Consider the following 20,542-nt stretch of genomic DNA (forward strand, 5'->3'; position numbering starts at 1 on the left):
CTGCTATCAGACATCACTATTACTACTATAGTTACTGTGATATAATAGTATTGTAATAAAGACATCTATTTCACTTGAATTTCAAATCTATTTCTATGTTGTTAACAATAACTACACATTTGACACCAGAGAATTGGTCAGAAGCCCCCTAAAACAGACATATTTCAAGTTTATTACCTGAGACTCCTTGAGTTTCTTGTCATAGTCTGCCTCAAGCTTGACCAGAGGACCAAAGATATTTTGGTATTGATAAGCATCTTCGTATCTAAGCAGAACATGCTGTGGTTCTTCATCAACACCAGGCTTTTCCAAGTCCTCAAGGGTTGCAGATGGATTTTCCTAGAATTTGAAGCACAAGTGGTTTCTTTCGAAGTTTTAAATATAAAAAAGTGACAAGTATTCACTGTGCAACATGACTGATAACACTGTGTTCTACTACTACAAGTTATATCAAGGTATAAGCATGTCATGGTGTTAACGTGACACCCAGACATTGTATGTTATACTCACATCCAGTCAGTTTTGTTATGCTTTAAAGAACATACAGAAAAACATCTCGGAAAACAACAGCTGAATACTAAGCATGAATGAAGAGCTCCCTACTCAGCTAGTCACCACATAAAGCAGAAGCAAGTGAAAGACTTGATATGGGAAAGCTGTTTTTCCAGACTGCCTGACAGTGCAACTTGAACAGAGCTAAAGAGCCCAAAGAAGAGACTCTCCTACTTCGATGAACGATTTCCTGAATACTTTCATCAATTCCCAGTTGCACTGTTTGTCAAACCTGCAGCATTTAAACCTCATGTGATTTAAGCATGTTCCCTGCCTTATACAGTTGCTAAAACAATCTTGTCCTTCCTTCATAAAACCAGAAAGTTAGCACTTGGTAAAATATAACGAGTGTTTGAAAAGCAGCACATACCTTCCAAAGTTCTTCCAGTTTGTTAATCTGCTGAGCTGTAATCTGACGGGCTCTCAACTGCTCCTGTTCAGATGGAATCTTCACCAGCCATGAAAGGAAACAACGATCTTGGATAAGAGGCTGCCACTGTGAACTGTCCCAGTTAATATCCTTTAAACTGCTCTGGCTGGCACATGGCTGCCTGCACAACCAAAACATTGGAAAAATTGTTAAATTAGACAAGTGTAAGAAAAAGTCTGTCACGTGAAGTGTAAAACTAGGTTTATCATGCTCCTGAAACAACTCAAATATCTCAGTCAAAAGGAGAAAACAATCCCACCCTATCACCTGCTGGGCCAATTCACCTTTTGGTTCCTTTTTCTGCTATTTCAACACTGGGAAGGCTCAGGATTTTAAACAGTGTTGTGTGTTTCTAGAACTGAAAACTGTAACATCTAAAGTATTAAAGGAGACACTCACCTTTGAAAGTGTTACAGTCCATTAATATCATGCACATACAGAATATATCAGAAAACACTTGGGATTACTTCCCATTTGTTGTTTAGACAAATAGAAGAACTCATTCCATAGAAACACACCTGCCATTGTCAAATACATGGTGACAGTATTTAATTAAAATATATAAAATTAAAATAATGATTTTTGATAGAACCTATCAGAGAACAATTTCCAATTTACTGCTGTCCTCAAATGATTCTATGAGCTGACAGAAAAAACATATTGTGTAATAGAGTCACTGCTCCAGTAGGGCTCCAGAGTCTTTTCCTGAACTGATCCGTTACTCTTCCAAGTCTGAAAAATCAGTTTTAGAAAAGGGGAAAACCACCTTTCTTCCATTAAGGACTGCTTCACTTCAGGTAAATACTTTTTTCTGGAACCAAGACAATTGCCCAGCATAACAGAATGCTCCTTTAGTGATTATCTACTTGCATACAATCCATCTGAAGGAAAAAATGGTGTCAAATTAGAGCATAAAATATATTCTGGTACAAAATAAAACCAAGCATCACCATTTAGAAAACAGTTTATGGAACAAACTTGACACAAACATGCTAACAAAGGCATTCTCTCACCTGCACAGCAAAACCACCACGGAGTCTGCCTTAGCTGGAATAAAGCCCAGGAGAAACACATTACGACATCCACAGTTGTAACATTCCAAGACGGTCTCTCCTAGAGGCCCATCCTTATGGAGAGTCACCTCCTTGCACTTCGCTCTCACAAGATGATTAACAATGTGGCTGAAATCAAAGAGGACATACATCTGTACTCATTCAATAGGAAAATCATATTTACTCCTAACTTAATACATCAGCTCAATTATTAAAAGACACAAACAAAAATCAATTTATGCTGTGGCAGACATTTGTAAGATACAAGCACAGATACTAACACAGTTTCAGTGGTTTCTCAGTGCATGAATGCTTTAAGGTACATGAGTATGAAAGAATAGGAAATGCATAAAACTTTCTTTCATGTTCCTGGTAATTGAAAGAAGGCTCCCAAAGCTCCGCAGATCAAGAGGTGCTTCACAGGAAGACACGATGGGGGAAGCAGCAGCAAGCTCACTTCACAAAAGTGATTCAAGTGAGATTGAGGTCTAAGCTGGTAATAGCAGCAAGCTACAGAGGCAACTGGAGGTTCAAACTGAAGTCACCAGACTTTGATTAACACCAAAACCTAAGTCACAGCCACCACATCACTTCAGAACAAACCCACTCGGGAAGCAAGACTGTCATTGTTATTTACCTGCCAGATGTATTTCCACGCCCGTTACAGAACCACTTTTTGCTGGTGTTGCAGTAAACCACACAAGCGGGGTCATGGATGCCACAGTAACTGGAATTACAAGTGAAAAAACAGGGAGTGATTGGGTACTTGCTTATGGAAAAGCTCAAATACAACACTTAAACTGTGTGGCATTGTTGAAAATCACAGGGAAGTGAAAATTAGGGAACATGAGTGTTGCTAAAAGCATCAGACACAAGCTAAACTTCTGTTCTGAGTCACAGGTATTTCAACACTTCCCATCATTGCCACCCTTAGGTTGGCTTAACTTTCTACTTACTCCTCAAGGGAAGTCCAAAACCTGCTGGACAAGACAGCCCTAAGTATCCAAAAGAGCTCACCAGAGGGCACCATTCTCCTACCACTACATGGCCGTCTCCAAAGCTGCTCTCAAAACCCAAAATCCTCTAAGCATACACCTTTCACTGCCACAAAGTGCTGCTGCCTTCTGGAAGTAACAAGCCTGGGGCAAAGCTTAGGTCTTACCTGCAAGCATGCACAGGAAGGTCCTTTGTGTAATAAGTATCTTCTTCATCTTCTTCAAAATTCAACTCTGCCAGAAGCTGGCTGGTTTTAGCCACATTATCATCCACAGCTCCATTCTGGAGAATGCCATCAGGTCCATTCACCTGAAATACAAGGTCAGTGCTTAAGTTATACAATCAAAACACGGTCTGCAACACGAAGGCAAGGACAATAATCCCCACTCCTCACAGCAAAAATTTGGGTTTCATTTGGCAAATCTCAAAAGGAAAGTGCTGAAAGGGGCTGAAACACATCCCAGTTATAGCATCAGTATCTGCTTCACTAGCTCCTATTTTACAGGACTATTTAAACTCCAACTGGTAAGTAGAAAAAAGTTAACAAAGGATATTGCTCTTCTGCACTGACATTTTTGCATCTTACACAACACACCAAATTCCATTTAAACAATTCCAGCAGTATCAAAAGTTGGGATTTCTTCATCCTTGATTTTATTCCAGAAGTCCATCTGAAACCAGGATCTTTATTGTATAGGACATTCCTCACCCATTTCTGCTGTTGTCTATCCACTAAATCAATTTTCTTCCCACCTCCAAGATACCAGAAGTACAACTTCATGACACTTGGACAACAGAGAGCAAGAAATCAAGAAGCTTGCTCTCATATACACCTAATTTCACAAAATTGCATGACTATCAGTTTGGTTTAGGTATGACACAATTTCCTGAACTGCAGAAGTGCAAACCCTGTAATGCAGCTCCAGTTTCAGAGCACCATGCCTCAGAGATCAAGGTGCTAATGCAGCACATACAAACCAGGTGCTCTTTCCACTGAGGATACACTGCCAGAACCATGAAGTTCTGCACCATTTGGTGCTGTGTCAGCAGCTTTTACACACCAAGCACCTCTCCTGTTAAAAATAACTGCATTTTGGCAGTTCTGAACACAGAGTGCTCACCACCAGGAAGGAGCATCAAGAAGTGGGAATGTCAGAGTAGATCTGGGCATAGCATTGCCCCCTGGGCCTCCCTCCCAAAAAACCTGTGTTCATTGAGTCACTTGATCCTTTGAGTCTCACTAAAACCTGAGAAGAGAGAAGTGTCCCACAGTCCATGTTAACTTTGAGTGGAAAAAGGTGGGAAAGGGACCACCAGAAGTGGTTAACATAATGCTGACAAAGCATTCAAGAGGAGTGCTCTGAGGTATTTCCCCACCATATGTATTAAACCCCCTCAATGTTTTTAGAGGTATTCAGTTAGGATGAGATTTATTTCTGAAAGTTTATCTAATAAACGGGAGCATAAGAATCACTCAAGGCCTTTGTCTACTGATACAGTATTTAATAACTCTCTTGCACTTAGACATCTAATGCAATTTACCTGGTATCTGTAAGTTAATTCTCTGCAGGAGATGAGAAAGCTGCCCCCAGTGAGGAGAATGCTAAATCTTTATTAAAAGGAATTTGATAAAAATAGTTGCTGTAGCATTTTAAAGCCAGAACTCAGCAGCAAATCCAAACAAGCCTACTTCTCTGAGAGCCTCATTCAGGTTCCGTGCCAGTGTCAGTACTGCACATTAAAATTTAACAGCCACTTGCAAGAGTTAAAATTAAAATAAGTGGAAGCCACTTCACATTTGCCCTCAGCAGTAAGAGCTGGACTCAATGACAGCAGCTTTGTTTCATTATCTCCAAATGAAATGAGGTGCATTTGCAAAACACAATCTAAATGGGTTGACTTTCTGTGGATGTTACCTCCAAGTACTGGCTTTTAATAGAAAGAATCAGCTAAGAGGAACCATCAGCATAGAGTGGGCTCAGAGTGTGCAAAAGCAGCAGAGGGAAAAAGGAACTGCAGCAGCATGTAACAACCCATGAGTATGATGACCCCAAACCCAACCAGTTCACTGTGTAATAGCACCTCCACAGATGTTTGAAGATACAAATCCATTTTAAACAGATAGCACCATTTTACAAAGTATGAAGATAACTTACTAACTGAACATGGAATAGGTGGAATTCCAAAGTCTTAAGTTAATATGAACATCTTAGAGGCACAAACACCAAGCATTCACAGGTGCACCTCTATCATGCTGTTCCAAAGAGCCATAACACACATTATATATATATAATTATTATACACAGCAGCTGATAGCTTTAATAGATTTTTTTGGGGTGCTCATAAAAAAATGGATTGCTGAGCAGTAATAAACTTGCAAAGTCTTTTAGGCAAAAGACTCAAAAAACCACAAGTTATCTGTACTCCTGCACCAGGTGACTGTGTTAGTTACACCTCAGGGAGCTCCAACCCTTCCCCAGTTAGACAGAATGATGTCACCTGTAACTGTGGAAATACTCAGCCTTGGCAGGCAGACAATGAGGAAGTGAGTAACTATTGTTCTGAACCTACTGTGATGTTAGCCTATATGCATGTCATTAACAATCTGGCACCATCAGCTGTTGTACAAGCTGGGGGGGTGTCTTATTTATTTTAAAAGTGTTGACTGAAACTTCCAGCACAGCAAGTTCAACAGCTACAGCAATGTGAGGAACACCGAGGTGCTCTGAAACTATCACCAAGGTACTGCTCCCTCCATTGCTCCCTTTTTGGCCTCTAAAATACTGGTCAAGGGACAACAGTAAAGGTCCAGAGAACTGAGTAACGGAATAGTAAGCCAGACTATATAGTGGCTTCCTCCAACCGTGTGTAAGCAAGGCCCCAAATCAGTAGTAACAGAATACAACCCTCTCAGTTTCTCCTGGTGCTTCTGACTAACACAGCCCATCTGCATCAGGAGCTTATCCCCAGGTGAACACAGCTACATCCACTTGATATAGTTCTGCTCTGAAGTAGTGCATTCAAGCTGGAACAAGAAAACTAACTGCCGTTAAGTAGGTATTTTGCTAGAAGAATACTCTTGCTCCAGGACTGCAAAGCCCTTTGACATGGCACAGTCACTGCAGGACACCCTGGCACACTGTCCCAATTCAGGTCATTTCCTTCTCATGCTTGAGGAAAGAAAAATACACACTTCTGGACTTGTACAAATAACCCAACTATTTGTTACTTGTAGATTCTTTATATTAAAGCTAGGGACTATTTACTATACCTTATTATAATCTCCTATACTGTTTGCTTTCCCTTTCAAAATAAGGAAGTGGCTACTGTGTAGAACAGTCACTCCCACAGCACCTCCAAAACAGTGAGTAGTAAACTGTATTTCCAGATGGGACCTGAGCGACAGGGAGAAGGTTATTTTGCCAAGACAAAAAGTCTTTGTTAGAACTGGAAGTTAAATCCAGCCCCCATAGTCTAGACCATAACTCTTAATAGCTGCCCCAGCCTCCTTCAACCACTGCTGCAACAGCTTAACTAACACATCAACACCATGTGTCTTGTTCAGCACTGACCCACTGAGTATGACTGCTTCTGAGCATCATCCCTAAGTGCTTGCCTGGAAGAGTGAAAAAAAATTAGGCAGAAATCAGAACTGATCTTAAAATATTCAGAAAAATCAATTCTCAGGTTTGCTTTTAATCATATGTAAACAATGGAGATTGAGTTTCCTGAAGAGAACACAGTGGACATGGTTCTGTGCTCCCGACTGCTCGCTCTTGTCAGTCAGACACTAATCAATTGTAACAACATCCTCTTAAACTATTAGTTAAACGTACATTGGGAATGGGAGCTCTTATAGACTGTCTGAATTAATCACTTTATTCAAGAAATCGGGTGCTCTGAATTGCTCATCTTTTTAAACTCTAGGACACTAAAATGATACCAGAGTAAGAAACAGCAGAGTAAAAGTACATCCCTCCAATGTTTACCAGTTTCAAGCACACATTATTTACTCAAGCAGCTTTACTTATAATCACAGTGACAACACATGAATGTGATCAATTTTAGGGCCTTAGAACTTATTATTTAGCACATCCCCTGCCAAAAGTCGTAACAAGTTTAAATTATTTGTTGAAGGCAGCAAAATTTCCCCCAGAATCTTTAAAAAAAACCTTAATTTCTGATTTTATCACTCCTGAGACCGTTGCAAGGTACAAGTCTGAACAGCTCCAGGGAGCTGGGGTTTGCTGTGCTTCAGCTCAGGAGGGTATTACACTTCTTGCACTTCAGATATCTGCTTGCAACAGTTCTCTCCCAACCCTCCCCAAAACTTACATTTCTAGTCAAAATGGGGATCAGGCTGACCACAAGTCTGTGGAAATATCATAAACACACTCAGCTTTAAAAATGTAATAAATAAGCCCCTTCTTGCCAGGCTGGATGGGTACAAACACACCAGTACCTGAATGTACTCTCCAGCTATTTTTTTTCTCCCTTTTTACTTCAAAGCTTTTTCAAACATGTTTAGACAAAAGGACAAATTAATCCTCTTGTCTGGTCTTCTAGCTTATGAGGCTTATTTTAGGGTGGTTTTTCTTCTTCTTCTGGCCACATGTTGTCTATTGTGAGATCTGGAATGATCACAACCCATTAAAGCTTAAAAAAAAAAAGATTTAAATTAAAACTGTCTTTTTAATCAATTGATGTGTAGTCTAACTGTACACAGGCAAGGTTTTACTACTACTATTAAGTAATCCTGATATCCCAATGCTCAAACTGGATGAAGTCTACCAAAGCCACATGCAAAAAGCTGTAAGTAAACAGAAATTAAACAGTCCATGGGATCCCGTCACTGAGTCTGTCTTATGCACACAGTAACCCAGAGCAAGTCACGGCACAGCAGCTACACCCAGGCTGTGCGCTAAGTACAAGAAAGTCCTTCAATTCAGCCTGGGATAAATCCAATACAGCCAGGATGGGATAATACCACCTGCAGGCTCTCAGCACCTGCACACACTGGCCTCTGCCATTTGCTCATTTCTCTACCCACAACTGGATTTTTCAGACCCTGATACATCAGCTTGTGCAAGGAAAAGGAAAATCAAGCCTGCTCAAACTGTGTTCGGTTCAGGATTCAAAACTTACCTAAAGCACTTCAACTTTAAAACATGGATAAAATGCATTTAGTTGTTAATAACAGGACCACACGACGATGCAACGAAACTTAGAATAGTCTATGGTCTTTAAATGGAAAACAGTTCGACTTTTTAAAAAACATGAAGGAATTCTTCAGAGTTTTGGTTTTCACTAAAGTCACGATACAGCTGTGACAGGCATCGTCTTCATGTGTAGCATATACTACTTTCACTTTTGCGAATTGTTAAATAAATACTTGTATTTGCAAATAACAGGGTATATTAAAAAAAAACAACAAAATCACCTCTTTTTAAGCTATGAGGAGCCAGACCTCTGAACTTAAACCTCAGACAGTAGCGACTGTCACTCCCATGCAAACCCAAACAGACCAGACCAGCAACCATGCAGCAGCAAAGGTGGCAAAGCACGATAAAAATAACAGTAACACTAAAAACTTTTGCTTTTAGTCACAGAAATAAAGAAATTAAAAGAAGTAATGCTGAATTTCCTCAGCACCCAACTTTCGGTAACCAAATGCTACCTAACGCTGCGCTTGTTTTACAGAGGAAAAGAGTCGGAAGCAACATTCCGAAGCGTTTCTAACTCCAACATCACATCGAAGAGCAACACAACTGTCACGACACAGCCACGGAGTCCGCCGGCTTTACCAGCGTACAACCGGTTGCCTCAGGGCGCTGTCCCCGCACTCCCGGGGCCAGGCCCGTTCCCCGCCGCGCTGTGCCGGCAGCGGGCCGCCAGCCTCCGGCGGGGCAAGCTCGCAGCCACACGCGGCTTCCACTTCCCCGTCCGGCGCTGCCGGGGGCAGAGCGCCCAACCCCGCAACCCGCCCAGGGCTTCCCCTCGCCGGCCCCAGGGCCAGGCCCGCCCGCCCCTTCCGGACTCCCCCCCACAACGCCCGGTGGCGGAGCCGCCCTGACCTCCCCCCCCCCCCCGACACACCCCCGGCCCCGGGCTCACCTGCGCTTCGATCGGAACTGGCGGTCCCTGCCCCACTCCGGGGGGCCCTTGGCCCTGTCCCGGCCCCGCCTGCCCGGGCCCGGGCGGGGTTTGGGTCTGGCTGGGGAGAGTGAAGTCGGTGAACTCGAACTCGGATCCCTGCGTGTCGGCGCCGAGCAGCTCGGCCTCCTCGGTGTCCAGGAAGGTGAGGGTCTGCGAGCTGGGGCCATACGCCTCCACGCTCATGGCGGCGGCGGCGGTGGTGGTGAGGAGAAGCGACTCTTCCCCACCCGCCCGCCCCCCCCCTCTCTTCGCCCGAGCTTCACCGCAGGGAGCCCGGGCGCCGCGCTACGCGAGCGGCAGGATCCGCTGCGCGCACCAGGCCGCGCGCGCGCGAGAGCCGGCCAACAACGAGCCCGCCGCCGCACACCACCCCCCTCGCCCCGGCTCGGGCGGTCCCTCGCGACCGGAGCCAACGGCGGAGAGAAGCGGCCGAAGCGGCGGGCGGGCGCCGGGGGAGGAGCGAGTCCCGAGGCGCTGCGAGCGGGACGGTCCGGTCCGGCCGCTGCCGCCGCGCGCCAGGCCAGGAGCGGTGACGCGGAGCGCACGGAGGACGACGGCGGCGGCGACGCCAGCACGCCCCGTGCGCGTGGGAGGGGTGACGTAACACGCACACACCTGGGGAGGGCAGGCGAAAGGGGCGGAGCTCCGGCGGAAAAGGCGCGAAGGGGCTCGCGCCGCGGGCGGGAGGGGGAGGTCCTGTGTCCCCCCCCCCCCCCCAACCCCACAGAGCCCCCCCACCGCGGGCAGGGGGCGGGGCCTGGCTCTGATTGACGGCTCTGGCAGCCAATGGGTGCTCGAGGAGGGGAGGGAGGGTGGGCGCTCAGCAGGCGGCTCGGCCCCGAGGGGGTGGCTGCGGGAGCAGCCCCGTGTGGTAGCGGTGGGCGAGGGCGGGGGCTGGGGCGGTGGGCGCCCGGAGTGGGGCCATGGAGGGCTGTGGGGCTGTGGGGCTGTGGTGGTGGTGGAGGTGGAGGTGGAGGTTGATGGGCATGGGCCTGCGGCTGCTGTGGTACCGGTGGGAGCCCTGTGGTGGTACCAGGTCCGTGTGAGGGGAGGCATGGTGGTGGAGACAGCATGGGGCTCTTTATCCCCCCGTGTCCGCGGGTTTTGTGGCCTGCCTGCCGCCTGTTCCTGTTTGAAATGAGTGTTTAGTGTCTGGGCTAACAGTGACATAGTCTGGGTAAGGCAGCTGTGCACGGGCTGGAAGTGTTTTGAGGCAGACGCGGTGATTAAGGAGGATCTGGTGTTATACCTGCTCTAGCTGTAATACCTATTATATCTGCGATACCTGGTATAACAGTGTGGTAGCCAGAAAGCTGAGTTGCTGTGAGGTGAGGGCAGTGGAGTTGGCCACGGGAATCCTCTGAGGTCAGGGCAGAGTGTGAGCAGCACATGTCCCTGCCCAGATATACAGAGTGTTGGGTTTGGATGCCCTCGGTTCAACATCCTTTTATTAGCACGAAGCAAACGTCTTTAAAGAAAACTTGTGTGTGTTGTAAAAAAACACTGATAGGAAAGGCTCAATATTCAGTCCCTCTTCCCTACTAAAGCCTTCAACTATAAGATGCAAATATGTGTCTTCTTTTATAAGTAACGTTAATTTTATTCTTGCCTTTGGTGTAGGATAAAGCCTGGATCTGAAACAGCATGTACCAGATTTGCAGCTGTTAGGCTGAAAAGATCTAGATGAAGATTGAAAAGCATCCTTGTTTTAGGAATTCTGTGCACCAAACACAGGAGAGGAAGGAGAACACAGGAATCATCACTTCTGCACACAGACTGTCTGAATTAATCTTTAGCTTTAAGCCTCAAGGAAGAATAGGCTGTATCAGTAGTTTATCATAAATGTATCCTAATACAGGCTTCAGATTAAAGTAGGTTAATCCAACAAGCTGCTAAAATCAAAAGCACGATGGAAATTTGATGAGTTAGGACTGTCACATCAGCTCCAGTGTAACATGGTGACATCAAGACAACTCAGTGTATACCAGTGCATAAGTTCATCAGTGTTACAAGGCAGTTTGATTCCTAAAGCAACTGAACTAAAACCCTCCGAAAGTTCGGCTGGAAAGCATCCATGGATGAACTAAACTGGTTGTTTTAAGCAAACTGGAAATTAAGTGGTTTGTAGTTCAGAGAAGAGCATAACTGAGAAAATATGAAATCCTACTTGAGGATGAAAGCGGAATTGAAGAAGACAGTTCTAAAGCCAGGTAGGCTGCTTGGTATGAGCACTTATTTATTAATAAACACAACGTGCTTGCAGCATTTGGCTGGTCTACAGAATCCTCAAAAGCCCTGGAAACCGATCAAGGGTTTGATGTGCTGCTGGGTTTCTTTCCCTGTCCCCTGCATAATCCAGAAAATACCAATGCTTTTAAAGAGAGGCTGCTTGGAAAATTTGCCGAGAACTGCAGGTCTGTACTTCACTCTGCTGTCAGGAGGGGAATTTGAGGTCCTGAGGCCCAGTGGCTGCGCTGGGGACATGGTGGTGCTGCTGCTGTCTGAGGTGCTGAAGCTGGAGGGCTGCGAGGGATCCCCCCACATGGGGTGGGCAAAAGCAGGAGCAGGGGGTCCATGTGGGAATCCTGCAGTTGGTTTTGATCTGTTTTAATGAGGGATAGAAACAGCGATTAGTTGTGGCCATTGTGTTTTAACTGGAGACTGCAAATAGTCTTTATATCAGTACAAAAGGAGGGTACATTTGAATTTCATGATATTGCTTAATTGTAGTTCACTGCAGGCTGGAAGCTCTGTGGACCACTTGGGGCTTTTAAAGCTGAACATGGAGGCACATATGCAGGCTACATTAGAAAGCCCCATGACAGTATTTTTTGTGTAAGGTTTTCGTGAAGGTTTTCTCTCTTCAGGCTGGGCTGCTGCAGAGATGGCACTCTGCTCTGACTCATTGGGCTCTACTGCTGTGCAGCCAATATGAAATTTAAAAAGGTAACACTTCAGGAAACTGGAACACATTCTGTTGCTGCTTTACCATTTTTATGCATAATTAGATGCTAGATTTGCAGGACAGGCTTAGCTGTAAGAAGCTATCCAAGAGAGCAAATGTGGGTGAATTTCATTTTAAAAAAGGATGATTTCTGCTTGCTTGAGAGCTAAGAAGTTTCAGGTGATTATCTTGAAGAGGTGATGATAAAGGTTCTTGAGGGTTGTCAGTGTAAAACTGGTGCATACAGCAGTTTAGGTGTTGATAGAAATAACACAGTCCTGACTCAAAATAATTTGCTTTTGCCAGAGAACTATCCTTGAAACTCATTTCAATTCCAAGGCATACTGCACTGGGATTCGATAGCATCCTCCACTCAGGACTGCACAGGAGAGGGCTGAAAACAGGCTCTTACCAAAGGGAATGAACTGATTGGTCTGTGAAAACTCCAAGCCATGGAGATAGTGCTGGGAAGTGTCATCATGACGTGGGGGGTTCCGAGCCAATCACACCCAGTGTGAGGAGTCTTTGCAAAGCTGCTACTTCAAATGACAATGTTGGGTAAGGAAAAAAAAAAAAAGTATTTTTTTATCCTGGGATAAAAGAATTCAGGTTAGGAGAAAATGAGAATGAAACAGAGATGAAATGTTCTTGACAAGAATGCTTAAGGAATACCCACTCCTTGCACATTCCATGGTGATGTGTTTGTCTAGGAGCACTGTGATTAGCAGTGTGTTAATATAGCGCAAAACAATGCAGTTACCCTGCAGGTCACTTTCTTATCTGCTCTGTCACTTCACATCTCTATTTCTTCTTTTGTTGGAGGGTCAGCTTAGTTCATGGTGTTTTTAAATTCTTCATTTCCTGTCTCTCTCTGGTTTTCCTTTTCCCTCTTCCCTGAAACAAATCTGAAAATTCCATACAATTGTGAAAATTCCATACAATTGACCTCACCTGAGGACTAGCCAATGGAAGATCAGAAAACACCTGTTGTTGCTTGGTTTTGCTTTAAAGGAAAACTCTCCCCCTCTACACTGACAATATCTAAAAAAAAAAACACAACTTTTTTTTTTTTTTGTAATAAAAGCTAATGCACCAAAACCACAGCAACAAAGCAGAAACCGTTGCAGACTGTGAATTATTCCGCTGCAGCTGGTACAGTTCTTCCCCGTTACCACAAGAGGGACATAGAGGGAAAGCTAATGCAGCGCTGGGAAAGGATGCCAGCAGAGCAGCTTGAGGCAGGTTCCCAGCAACGTGCGTTTTCCTTTTGTTTAGGAAGATCCTCTGGGATCATAACGTTTCTATAACTTCCTTCATCCCATAGAATCCTTAAAAAGCTTTATAGACATTATAGAATGTGATAATAAGCATTAATAGCTGTAATGGCGCTTTTCCCAGAACTTTGTATCTTCCCTCAGCGTTTTCCTATTTTAATGTGTGTAGTAGTGCTGGGACAGAGAGAGGTTGGGCTGGCTGTATTTTGGTTCCATCTCTAAGACTGGACCAACAAACCTTGCAGCATTCAGCAGGCATGTGCAGGAGAGGGGTATGGAGCTAGTTTTGTGGGTTTAGTTTTCACAAATGAATGGCTGATGATGCAGATGTTGTAGGATCAGAGCTCATCTAAATGCCTCCATGAAACAAAAGCACCATGAAATCCCCTTAAGTAAACATTGAAGGGTTTATTGGGCTCTTGTGGAATTAAAAAGCATGGTCTCAATATGCACTAGATTGGAAGTAATGCAGCATGTGTTTAAGGATATGCAGTTGATTAATCCCCAATGTCAGTAAAGCTTTGTTTCCAGCCCTGGTGGAACAGGAGGCATTGCTACTTGGGCATGCTGCTGTTTGGGATCCAAACAATAATACTGGGAGAAGGGCTGTTGTGAGTAAGATGTGACAAATGCCTTCTTTTGAAATAACTATGGACTTCAGTCTTACCACATTTCTGTGCTGGGTATTTGAACTGCATTTGAAGCTCTTGGCATATGCTATTAGATCGAATGGTCATTTTTGAAAGCCCAGTTTAATGCACAGAATGTTTTCACAAAAAAAAAAAAAGCATATCAGAAAAAAAGTAAGGATTTCTCCAAGGTGCAGAAGTGTGTGTGCAGCAGTGAATGCAGCCCAGCTTTAACTTCAAGAGTGTAATGTAGTATACAAAATTCCTAGCAAAGGGCTATTGCTCGTTATCAGGGGGATCTCAATGCTTTTATCCTTCAAATTGTGTAATATTTCTGTTTCAACTGCCTTCCCTGCAGGTTCAGTTGTGGCTGTAAAAAGTATTACTGGAACAAGTCATGGATTGGGAACTTAAAACAGTGAAGGAAAAGGAGGAAAAGATCTTGACATTTCTTCAGTGATCCTGAATGAAGAAGGTACTTAGATATTATTGTGATGAGTGACATAAACTGGTAAGAGATGAAAGCCAGTAAATGAAACTACCTATAAACTCTATGCTATAAACCAGTTTTCATTCACTAAGTTAAGTGGATACTGAAAGGCTAATGAACTGTGAAAAGGTAATTTAATATTAAAATACTAATTAAAACTACTTTATTTCAGTATTAAATTTGAAACCCTTCCTTCCAAAATGTATTAAAATCCTTTCTAACACCCACTCCTTGAAAATAGCTGAAGTGTGTGTTCATCCTAAACAATGCCACGTTAGCACAGACTCAATTCAAGGAACTCATGTAGGGGAAAAGTCTTTTTATGAACAAAGCTTCTGGCTTTCTGAAGGTTTCTGGTTGCAAAAGTGCTATGTGAAGTGATCTCTTTAACTGGCCACAGAAGTTGAAAGCAAACCGTGCTAGCAAAAAGGCATGGTTTCTAAACTCCAAGAAATAAAATTGCTGGAATTGATGGATACATTCAAGAACATATTTATGAGTATCTGTTACCTATTAAATCTGTCTTGGGTAGGAGTTCTGTAAGGAGCAGACTTGTTAAAAATCCTCAGTTTCTAAAGGGGTATCAAAGTTTCTTTAAACTGGGCTTCTTCAAAACAGATGTCATTGTATCTGAGCGTAAAACCAGCAATTGAAGCCCTTGATTGACTACAGAGAGTGTACATGTTCCTTTGTTTTAATTTCTGGCAGTTCTCCTGGGCAGATGGAGAAGCACTGAGGTTATTTCAGTGTAATGTAAAATCCAGTGCTTCACAAAGGGTTTGATGTGTGTTTGGATCTCATGAGTGGTGTTCCTCCCTCTGGTTTAGTGGGGAAAATGGGAGAGTGGTGAGCTTTCAGGTTGTCCCTGGAGGCTCATTTAAATTTAGAAATACTTCTAAGTTTTAGCAACACAACTTCTGATGTGGTAGAAGCTTGCTTTCTTCTCAAAGCATTCCTGCTTTACAGACATGTTTTTAACCTTGGGGGAAGGTGGCATGCACAGGGTTAAATAGGCAGTTGTTTTTCTAAAGAGTATCTTAAGAGAACAAATCACTTGAAAACCAGTATTTTTGGAGTCCCACCCTGCCTTTTTCTTTGCTTTTTCTTTAAGTGAATAACATACTTGCATTCTCTACATAGAAAGTGAATCCTTCCAAGTAATTCCTTGTTCCTGCTGTGGGAGAGGTCTGTTTGTTTGGCACTTGTTAAAAAAAGGAATAATGCAAGCCATCCCATAATGAGGTGTATTGCCCTTTGGGTTTTGCTGGGGGGTATCTAAACACACAGGTAAGAATGTATGTTCAGCCATATAAGGTGGCTACATGACTTGCAGGAGTGGTTCAGACTCCTGCTGGGCTAAACACCTGCATCCATGAAGGTCCTTGTCCTGGAACATGAACCATTTGATTTTCAGGTCTCCAGCTCTCAAGAATTATTCCCTCTGGCTTTTCCATGGATATCTCAGGTCCTTTTGATGTGAAATACAGCATTTGCCAGCGAGGCCTTCTTTCATTGCAGATATCAAAGGTTCAGAAAACAGTAAGTGTAAGCACATTCATAGTGGCAGCTATAGGTAAGGTTAGTAATATTAACAGTTGCTTCTCCTTTATTTCTTGACTGAAGAAAAACCAGATCTAGAATTGAGGAGACCAGATGTATGAGGTGTTGCAGTTGTTTTGCTGTCATGGAAGCCCTTCCATTAGAAAGTCTCTATTTCTGATGTCTAGGGTGAGTGCAGGGCAGGAAGAGCTTGGGTGCCTGAACCAGACTGGTTTCAGGATGGAGAAGCTTGCTTGAAGTGGAAGGAATGTTTTCTTTGCAGAATGTTGTGGATTTGAAGAGGAACCAAGCCAGTACTGAGTGCAGGTCATCAATGGTTACAGAGCAGCTTTGTAATGCCTTCCCAGAAGTCAGGAGTTCCTTGGAAATGTACCCAGGCCACTGGTGGAGTTTCATCAAATGGCATATGAAAAGATCTGGACAGTGTACTCCTGAGAGTGGAGGTTTCTGTTAATTATACCTACTTCCTAAACACTGTGGGCTTAAAATACAGTGGATTTGCCCCTACTTGCATAAAATGGAGTTTCCCACTATTGAGTTGTTAAGGAGTGTTTCATGGAGTTCCTTTGCTAAGGGTTACTGATTTCCCTGTCACTGTATGGTTTCATTGCCTGCTCCTCAGCTGCTAAGCCAGGGCAGAGGTGGGGTGATTCTCCCACCCCAGCCTGGTAGTGCTGGTTACTGAGACTTCCTCAGACTGGATTATTTAGAACCCGCTGACCTCCTTTAGTAGCAACAGGTACCAAAGTTACATGGTAAAGCCTCAGGACCTTCTCTGGGTCCGATCTACCACGCTTTCAGCAGCACTTCCAAAATAACTGCCCAGCGAGCCTTTGCTTTTGGCTTTCCGTGCGCTGTGTGAGGAGGCAGAGTTCCCACTGGGGAAGGCAGCCAGTGTGACAGCCAGTAAATAAATGGAAGGGTGCTGGAACAGCTATGGAGAGATGGAGGGATAAGGAGTCCTTCCAGGCTGTTCCCTCTGGAGTCATGCAGACCAGCAGTTATCAAGTGGTGCCATTGGAGAGTCACGTTGCAGAAGCTGCTACAGGTGCTGTGATGAAAGTGGAGTCTCTGCGAATTCCTGGCCCCTGAGCAAGACTCATGGCAACACTATGGACCCATCGTGGAGGCTGGAAACTCTGAACTGGGGGTGGTTTTACTAAAAAGGAAATTATTGGGCTTGATTTATGATCAAACAGAAGTTTTCAAACAGCTTTTCAGTTCTGGCCCAGAAATCCATGAGGCTTATGTCATGTGGAGGAAACTCAGAACACAGACATTTTTTTATGTAGCTGTTAGCCAATGTTATTAAGAAAATGAAACGTTAAACTGGATCCTATGGCCTTTTTTTTCAGCTAGAATGTGAAGACAGAGCAAAGGTGTAATGAGAAGCAAGTAAGTGGCATTCCAGTCTCAGACAAGATACTAACAGATGAGACCACCACCCTGGCAGCAGGTTAGTATGTGACTTTGCTGGAAGAGGTGATTGCGAAAGGATATGAAGAAGGTCTGGAGAGCAATAATTCGAAATAGCACTTTAGTAATGATGTCATTTAAACAAAAAAGCAACATTAAACATTGGGCAATTAACTCCTTTGGATCAAGAGCAACGCAGGGCCACTGGCCAAGGTGCAGAAGAACTTCTACAGCAGGAGGAATTGCACAGTGCAATAAAGAGCTTGTGAAAAGCCCAAAGCATGCAAGGTCATGATGGAAAAGCTATATCAGAATAATCCTGAGGAGTGGCAGGATAAATAACCCAATGTTTTTTGTGAGCATGAGGGCTTACTAGGAAATGGAGGGGAGGAAGGTATTAGAACTGTAGTAAGTAGTATATTCACTCACAATCAGTCCATGTGTCTTGAAGTCAGAAGATCTTGCACTAACTGGAGCACTGGAACATCTTGGAATGGTTGCTATGATCCCAGCCTGATCCTGAGCTCTTCTCTTGGGGCTCAAAAAAAATCCAGTTACAACCTGCATCCACCTCCTTGACTGAGGAAGCAGAAGGGCTGAAACAAGACAAGGGATCTTGTAGGGATCCCACAAGGGATTCTTGTGGGCTTGATCAACATCGGGAAACATCAAAAATGGCATTTAAAAGCTGTATTGTTGGAGGTTTTTTCTTTAGAGGATGGCCCATGCTGGTGCTGCAAGTGGTCTGGATTGGTGGCTTAGGGTATGGAGATCAACCCTTTCCTGGCAGGTGTGGGTAGTTTGAAACAAACTCCCACTGAATTCAGCGATGAACAGCCAAAGGCCTGGTCAGCTTGGTGGGATGCTGCACATGCCATGCTCCTTTTTCCTCTCTTATACTATTTGTTCCATATCCCACTAGAGGCCACCACAAACCTCATCTGGCAAAAAAACCCAAAAACAGCAGAAAGGAAGGGAGGGGGCACCTGCAGTGCTAAATGGCAAAAGCTCCTGGTTTATAGGGAGGTTTAGAAGTGGAACTTGGATATCCCTAGAAACAACTTCTCTTCCCACTGTGGTAGGAGTAACTCCCAGATGTGACTTGAAGCCAGCAAATGATCTCAGGCTGTGAGATCAGATTTTGCTGAGTGTACAGGGTTAGACACATTCATTACTCTTTCCAGAAGATCTCCTGTCCAAACCATGCATCGATATTTGATTTCCTTGGGAAATATTTGCCTTCATAAAAGCCTTTACTGCATCTGTGTATAGAGACTCAAAGTTTCAACATTGGCTCCTGCCTTGCCAGTAGAAAGTTGCTTTTGTCATTGCTATTTATTCACCTGAGGCGTGGGGTTCCTGGAATTGTGTGTGCTTTCCTGGAAGAAGTGTTGAAGGGTGGAATGGCTTGTGCAGGAAGCATTCAAAGACTGCAAAGATGTCAAGGAGAGACAAGGCAGCTGCTCAGGGAGAGCTCTTGGATTCCACTCTCATGATAGGTATTTCTCTGGCAGTCATTGTCTCAGGAGCTCAGTGTTGCTTACACCCAGAGTGCTTTGGCTTGAGGAAAGGTTAATGGAAGAAATTGCCTCTGTGCTAGCCAAGAGCAATTGGCCTTTAGTGAAGGAAGCATTGCAGAAACATAGAGGATCAAACTTCGAGTTTCCATGTGGATTTAAAATCAGAGCAATGCTGTGATTGTCACAGTTCAGCTGATAACGTGTCCTTGCAAGCTTCGGATGGGAAGAGCTGTTTAGATGAAGCAGGGACTGACTCTGAGTCTTTACATCGTGATACTGAAAAATTGTGTGGAAAAGATTTGCTTTTGTGGCTGTTTTTCAGCTTTGGGTGGGGTCAGGAGAAGGAATTGCCAGAATTCTCCAGAGCCAGCTCATTCCTGTGAGATTTCTGGTCTGATATTTTCTTGAAAACTCCAGAGGTTTGGACCGGTCTCCAGACTGGATCTTGCTGGAGAGTTTCCCCTGGCTCCTCAGCCTGTACGTGCCATGTTTCCATCTCTAGGGGTGAAAAACCCAACAGGTCAGAGTCTGCATGATGTCGAATTTTCCTCTGAGCTTCTAAATGCTGTACAAAGAAGCCCAATTTTTGGATGAAGCCAATACTCCAGAACGTCTTGAGGTTTAGGAAAAGAAAATGTTCTGTGAAAAGAGATATATGGTGAGACGGGCTGGCAGCGTGGGCAGCAGGGAAAGCACATGGCTCCTTTGCTTCCATAATCCTTGAGGCTGGTGAAACAAGCAGTTTCACAAATGCAGCTGTTTACCTTAAAGGCTCATGGGCCTCTTGAATTGGTTCTTTTGACTTGCACTGGTTAGTAACTTCCTGGTAGTCAGGATGAGGCAGCATAGTTCTCTTTAGCATTGTGGAAGCTGCTACTCAGGTGACATTTTTGAGTCATAGCTGTGTGCTTTGCACCCAAGTGGGGAGATCCTTCTGCAGGAGAATAGCTGAGTATTTCACTTGTTACTTAACCAGATGTGAGTGAGGGCTCAGCTGCCTGGCTCTGTGCTGTTATTTCTGTTTGACAAGTCATCTTCATATTGGATGAGATCTCTTTTTTTCAGAGACACAAAGTGCTGCTGCTTCTGAGGACGATACCTGTCCTTCCCACCCCCGGAGCGTGGGCCCTGCAAACATCTTCATCTCTTCATTCCTGTGACAGCCATAATTGTCTGACAGAAAAGCCTGTGCAGCGCCTCAGGCAGGTACTGAAGGGGGACAGCACTGTGGAGGATACACTGCCTTGTGCTACAATGGGCTCTGTCTACAGGGTACTGAGTTTACCATTCTCTGCTCAGGCCTGAGGATCTGGCATCCTCTTGTGGTCAAGGTTTTGAGAACAATTAATGAAGGCTTAAAGAACAGTTTCCAAGAAGAGGATTCGTTCTTGTTTGCTTAAAATCTACCCAAAGTTCTTCATCAGTTGAAATGGGGTATAAGCAATAAAGATCAAGACAATGTTCTGCTCTGCCACCATCACAAGAGGAAGAAGGATTTCTGTGGCATGCTAAGGCTCTGCTGT

The 20,542-nt window shown here is 44.2% G+C and overlaps 2 protein-coding genes and 1 long non-coding RNA gene across 5 annotated transcripts in view; 1 reads left to right on the forward strand and 2 right to left on the reverse strand.

The window, feature by feature from the left end:
- UPF1 (UPF1 RNA helicase and ATPase) overlaps window positions 1-9,755 on the reverse strand; it is a 25,002-nt gene extending 15,247 nt beyond the window's left edge. The window contains exons 1-6 of one of the 2 annotated variants that reach the window (XM_061474657.1): window positions 9,145-9,755; window positions 3,197-3,339; window positions 2,672-2,761; window positions 1,996-2,163; window positions 923-1,103; window positions 178-339 (exon numbers count right to left, since the gene is read on the reverse strand). In XM_061474657.1, the coding sequence (XP_061330641.1) occupies window positions 178-339; window positions 923-1,103; window positions 1,996-2,163; window positions 2,672-2,761; window positions 3,197-3,339; window positions 9,145-9,369 (969 nt within the window). In that variant the 5' untranslated portion in view covers window positions 9,370-9,755. The remainder of the gene's footprint in view (window positions 1-177; window positions 340-922; window positions 1,104-1,995; window positions 2,164-2,671; window positions 2,762-3,196; window positions 3,340-9,144) is intronic. The other variant, XM_061474658.1, reaches the window with a different exon arrangement.
- The window catches only part of DDX49 (DEAD-box helicase 49), a 139,765-nt gene that overhangs the window by 45,457 nt on the left and 73,766 nt on the right, over window positions 1-20,542 (reverse strand). The window lies entirely within an intron of this gene.
- On the forward strand, window positions 9,697-16,329 carry LOC133280254 (uncharacterized). Of its 2 annotated transcripts, XR_009747102.1 has the most exons (5): window positions 9,697-9,781; window positions 10,807-11,396; window positions 12,054-12,132; window positions 14,392-14,508; window positions 15,938-16,329. It is a non-coding gene; the product is annotated as an uncharacterized LOC133280254 (long non-coding RNA). The 2 variants fall into 2 exon arrangements; XR_009747101.1 differs by lacking the exon at window positions 15,938-16,329 and having other exon boundaries at window positions 14,392-15,918.

This window comes from Pezoporus flaviventris, unplaced genomic scaffold (assembly GCF_033815535.1).
Source record: "Pezoporus flaviventris isolate CSIRO_AGI_PZ_B2104156 unplaced genomic scaffold, CSIRO_AGI_Pfla_v1 ptg000080l, whole genome shotgun sequence".
NCBI classification, from domain to species: domain Eukaryota; kingdom Metazoa; phylum Chordata; class Aves; order Psittaciformes; family Psittacidae; genus Pezoporus; species Pezoporus flaviventris.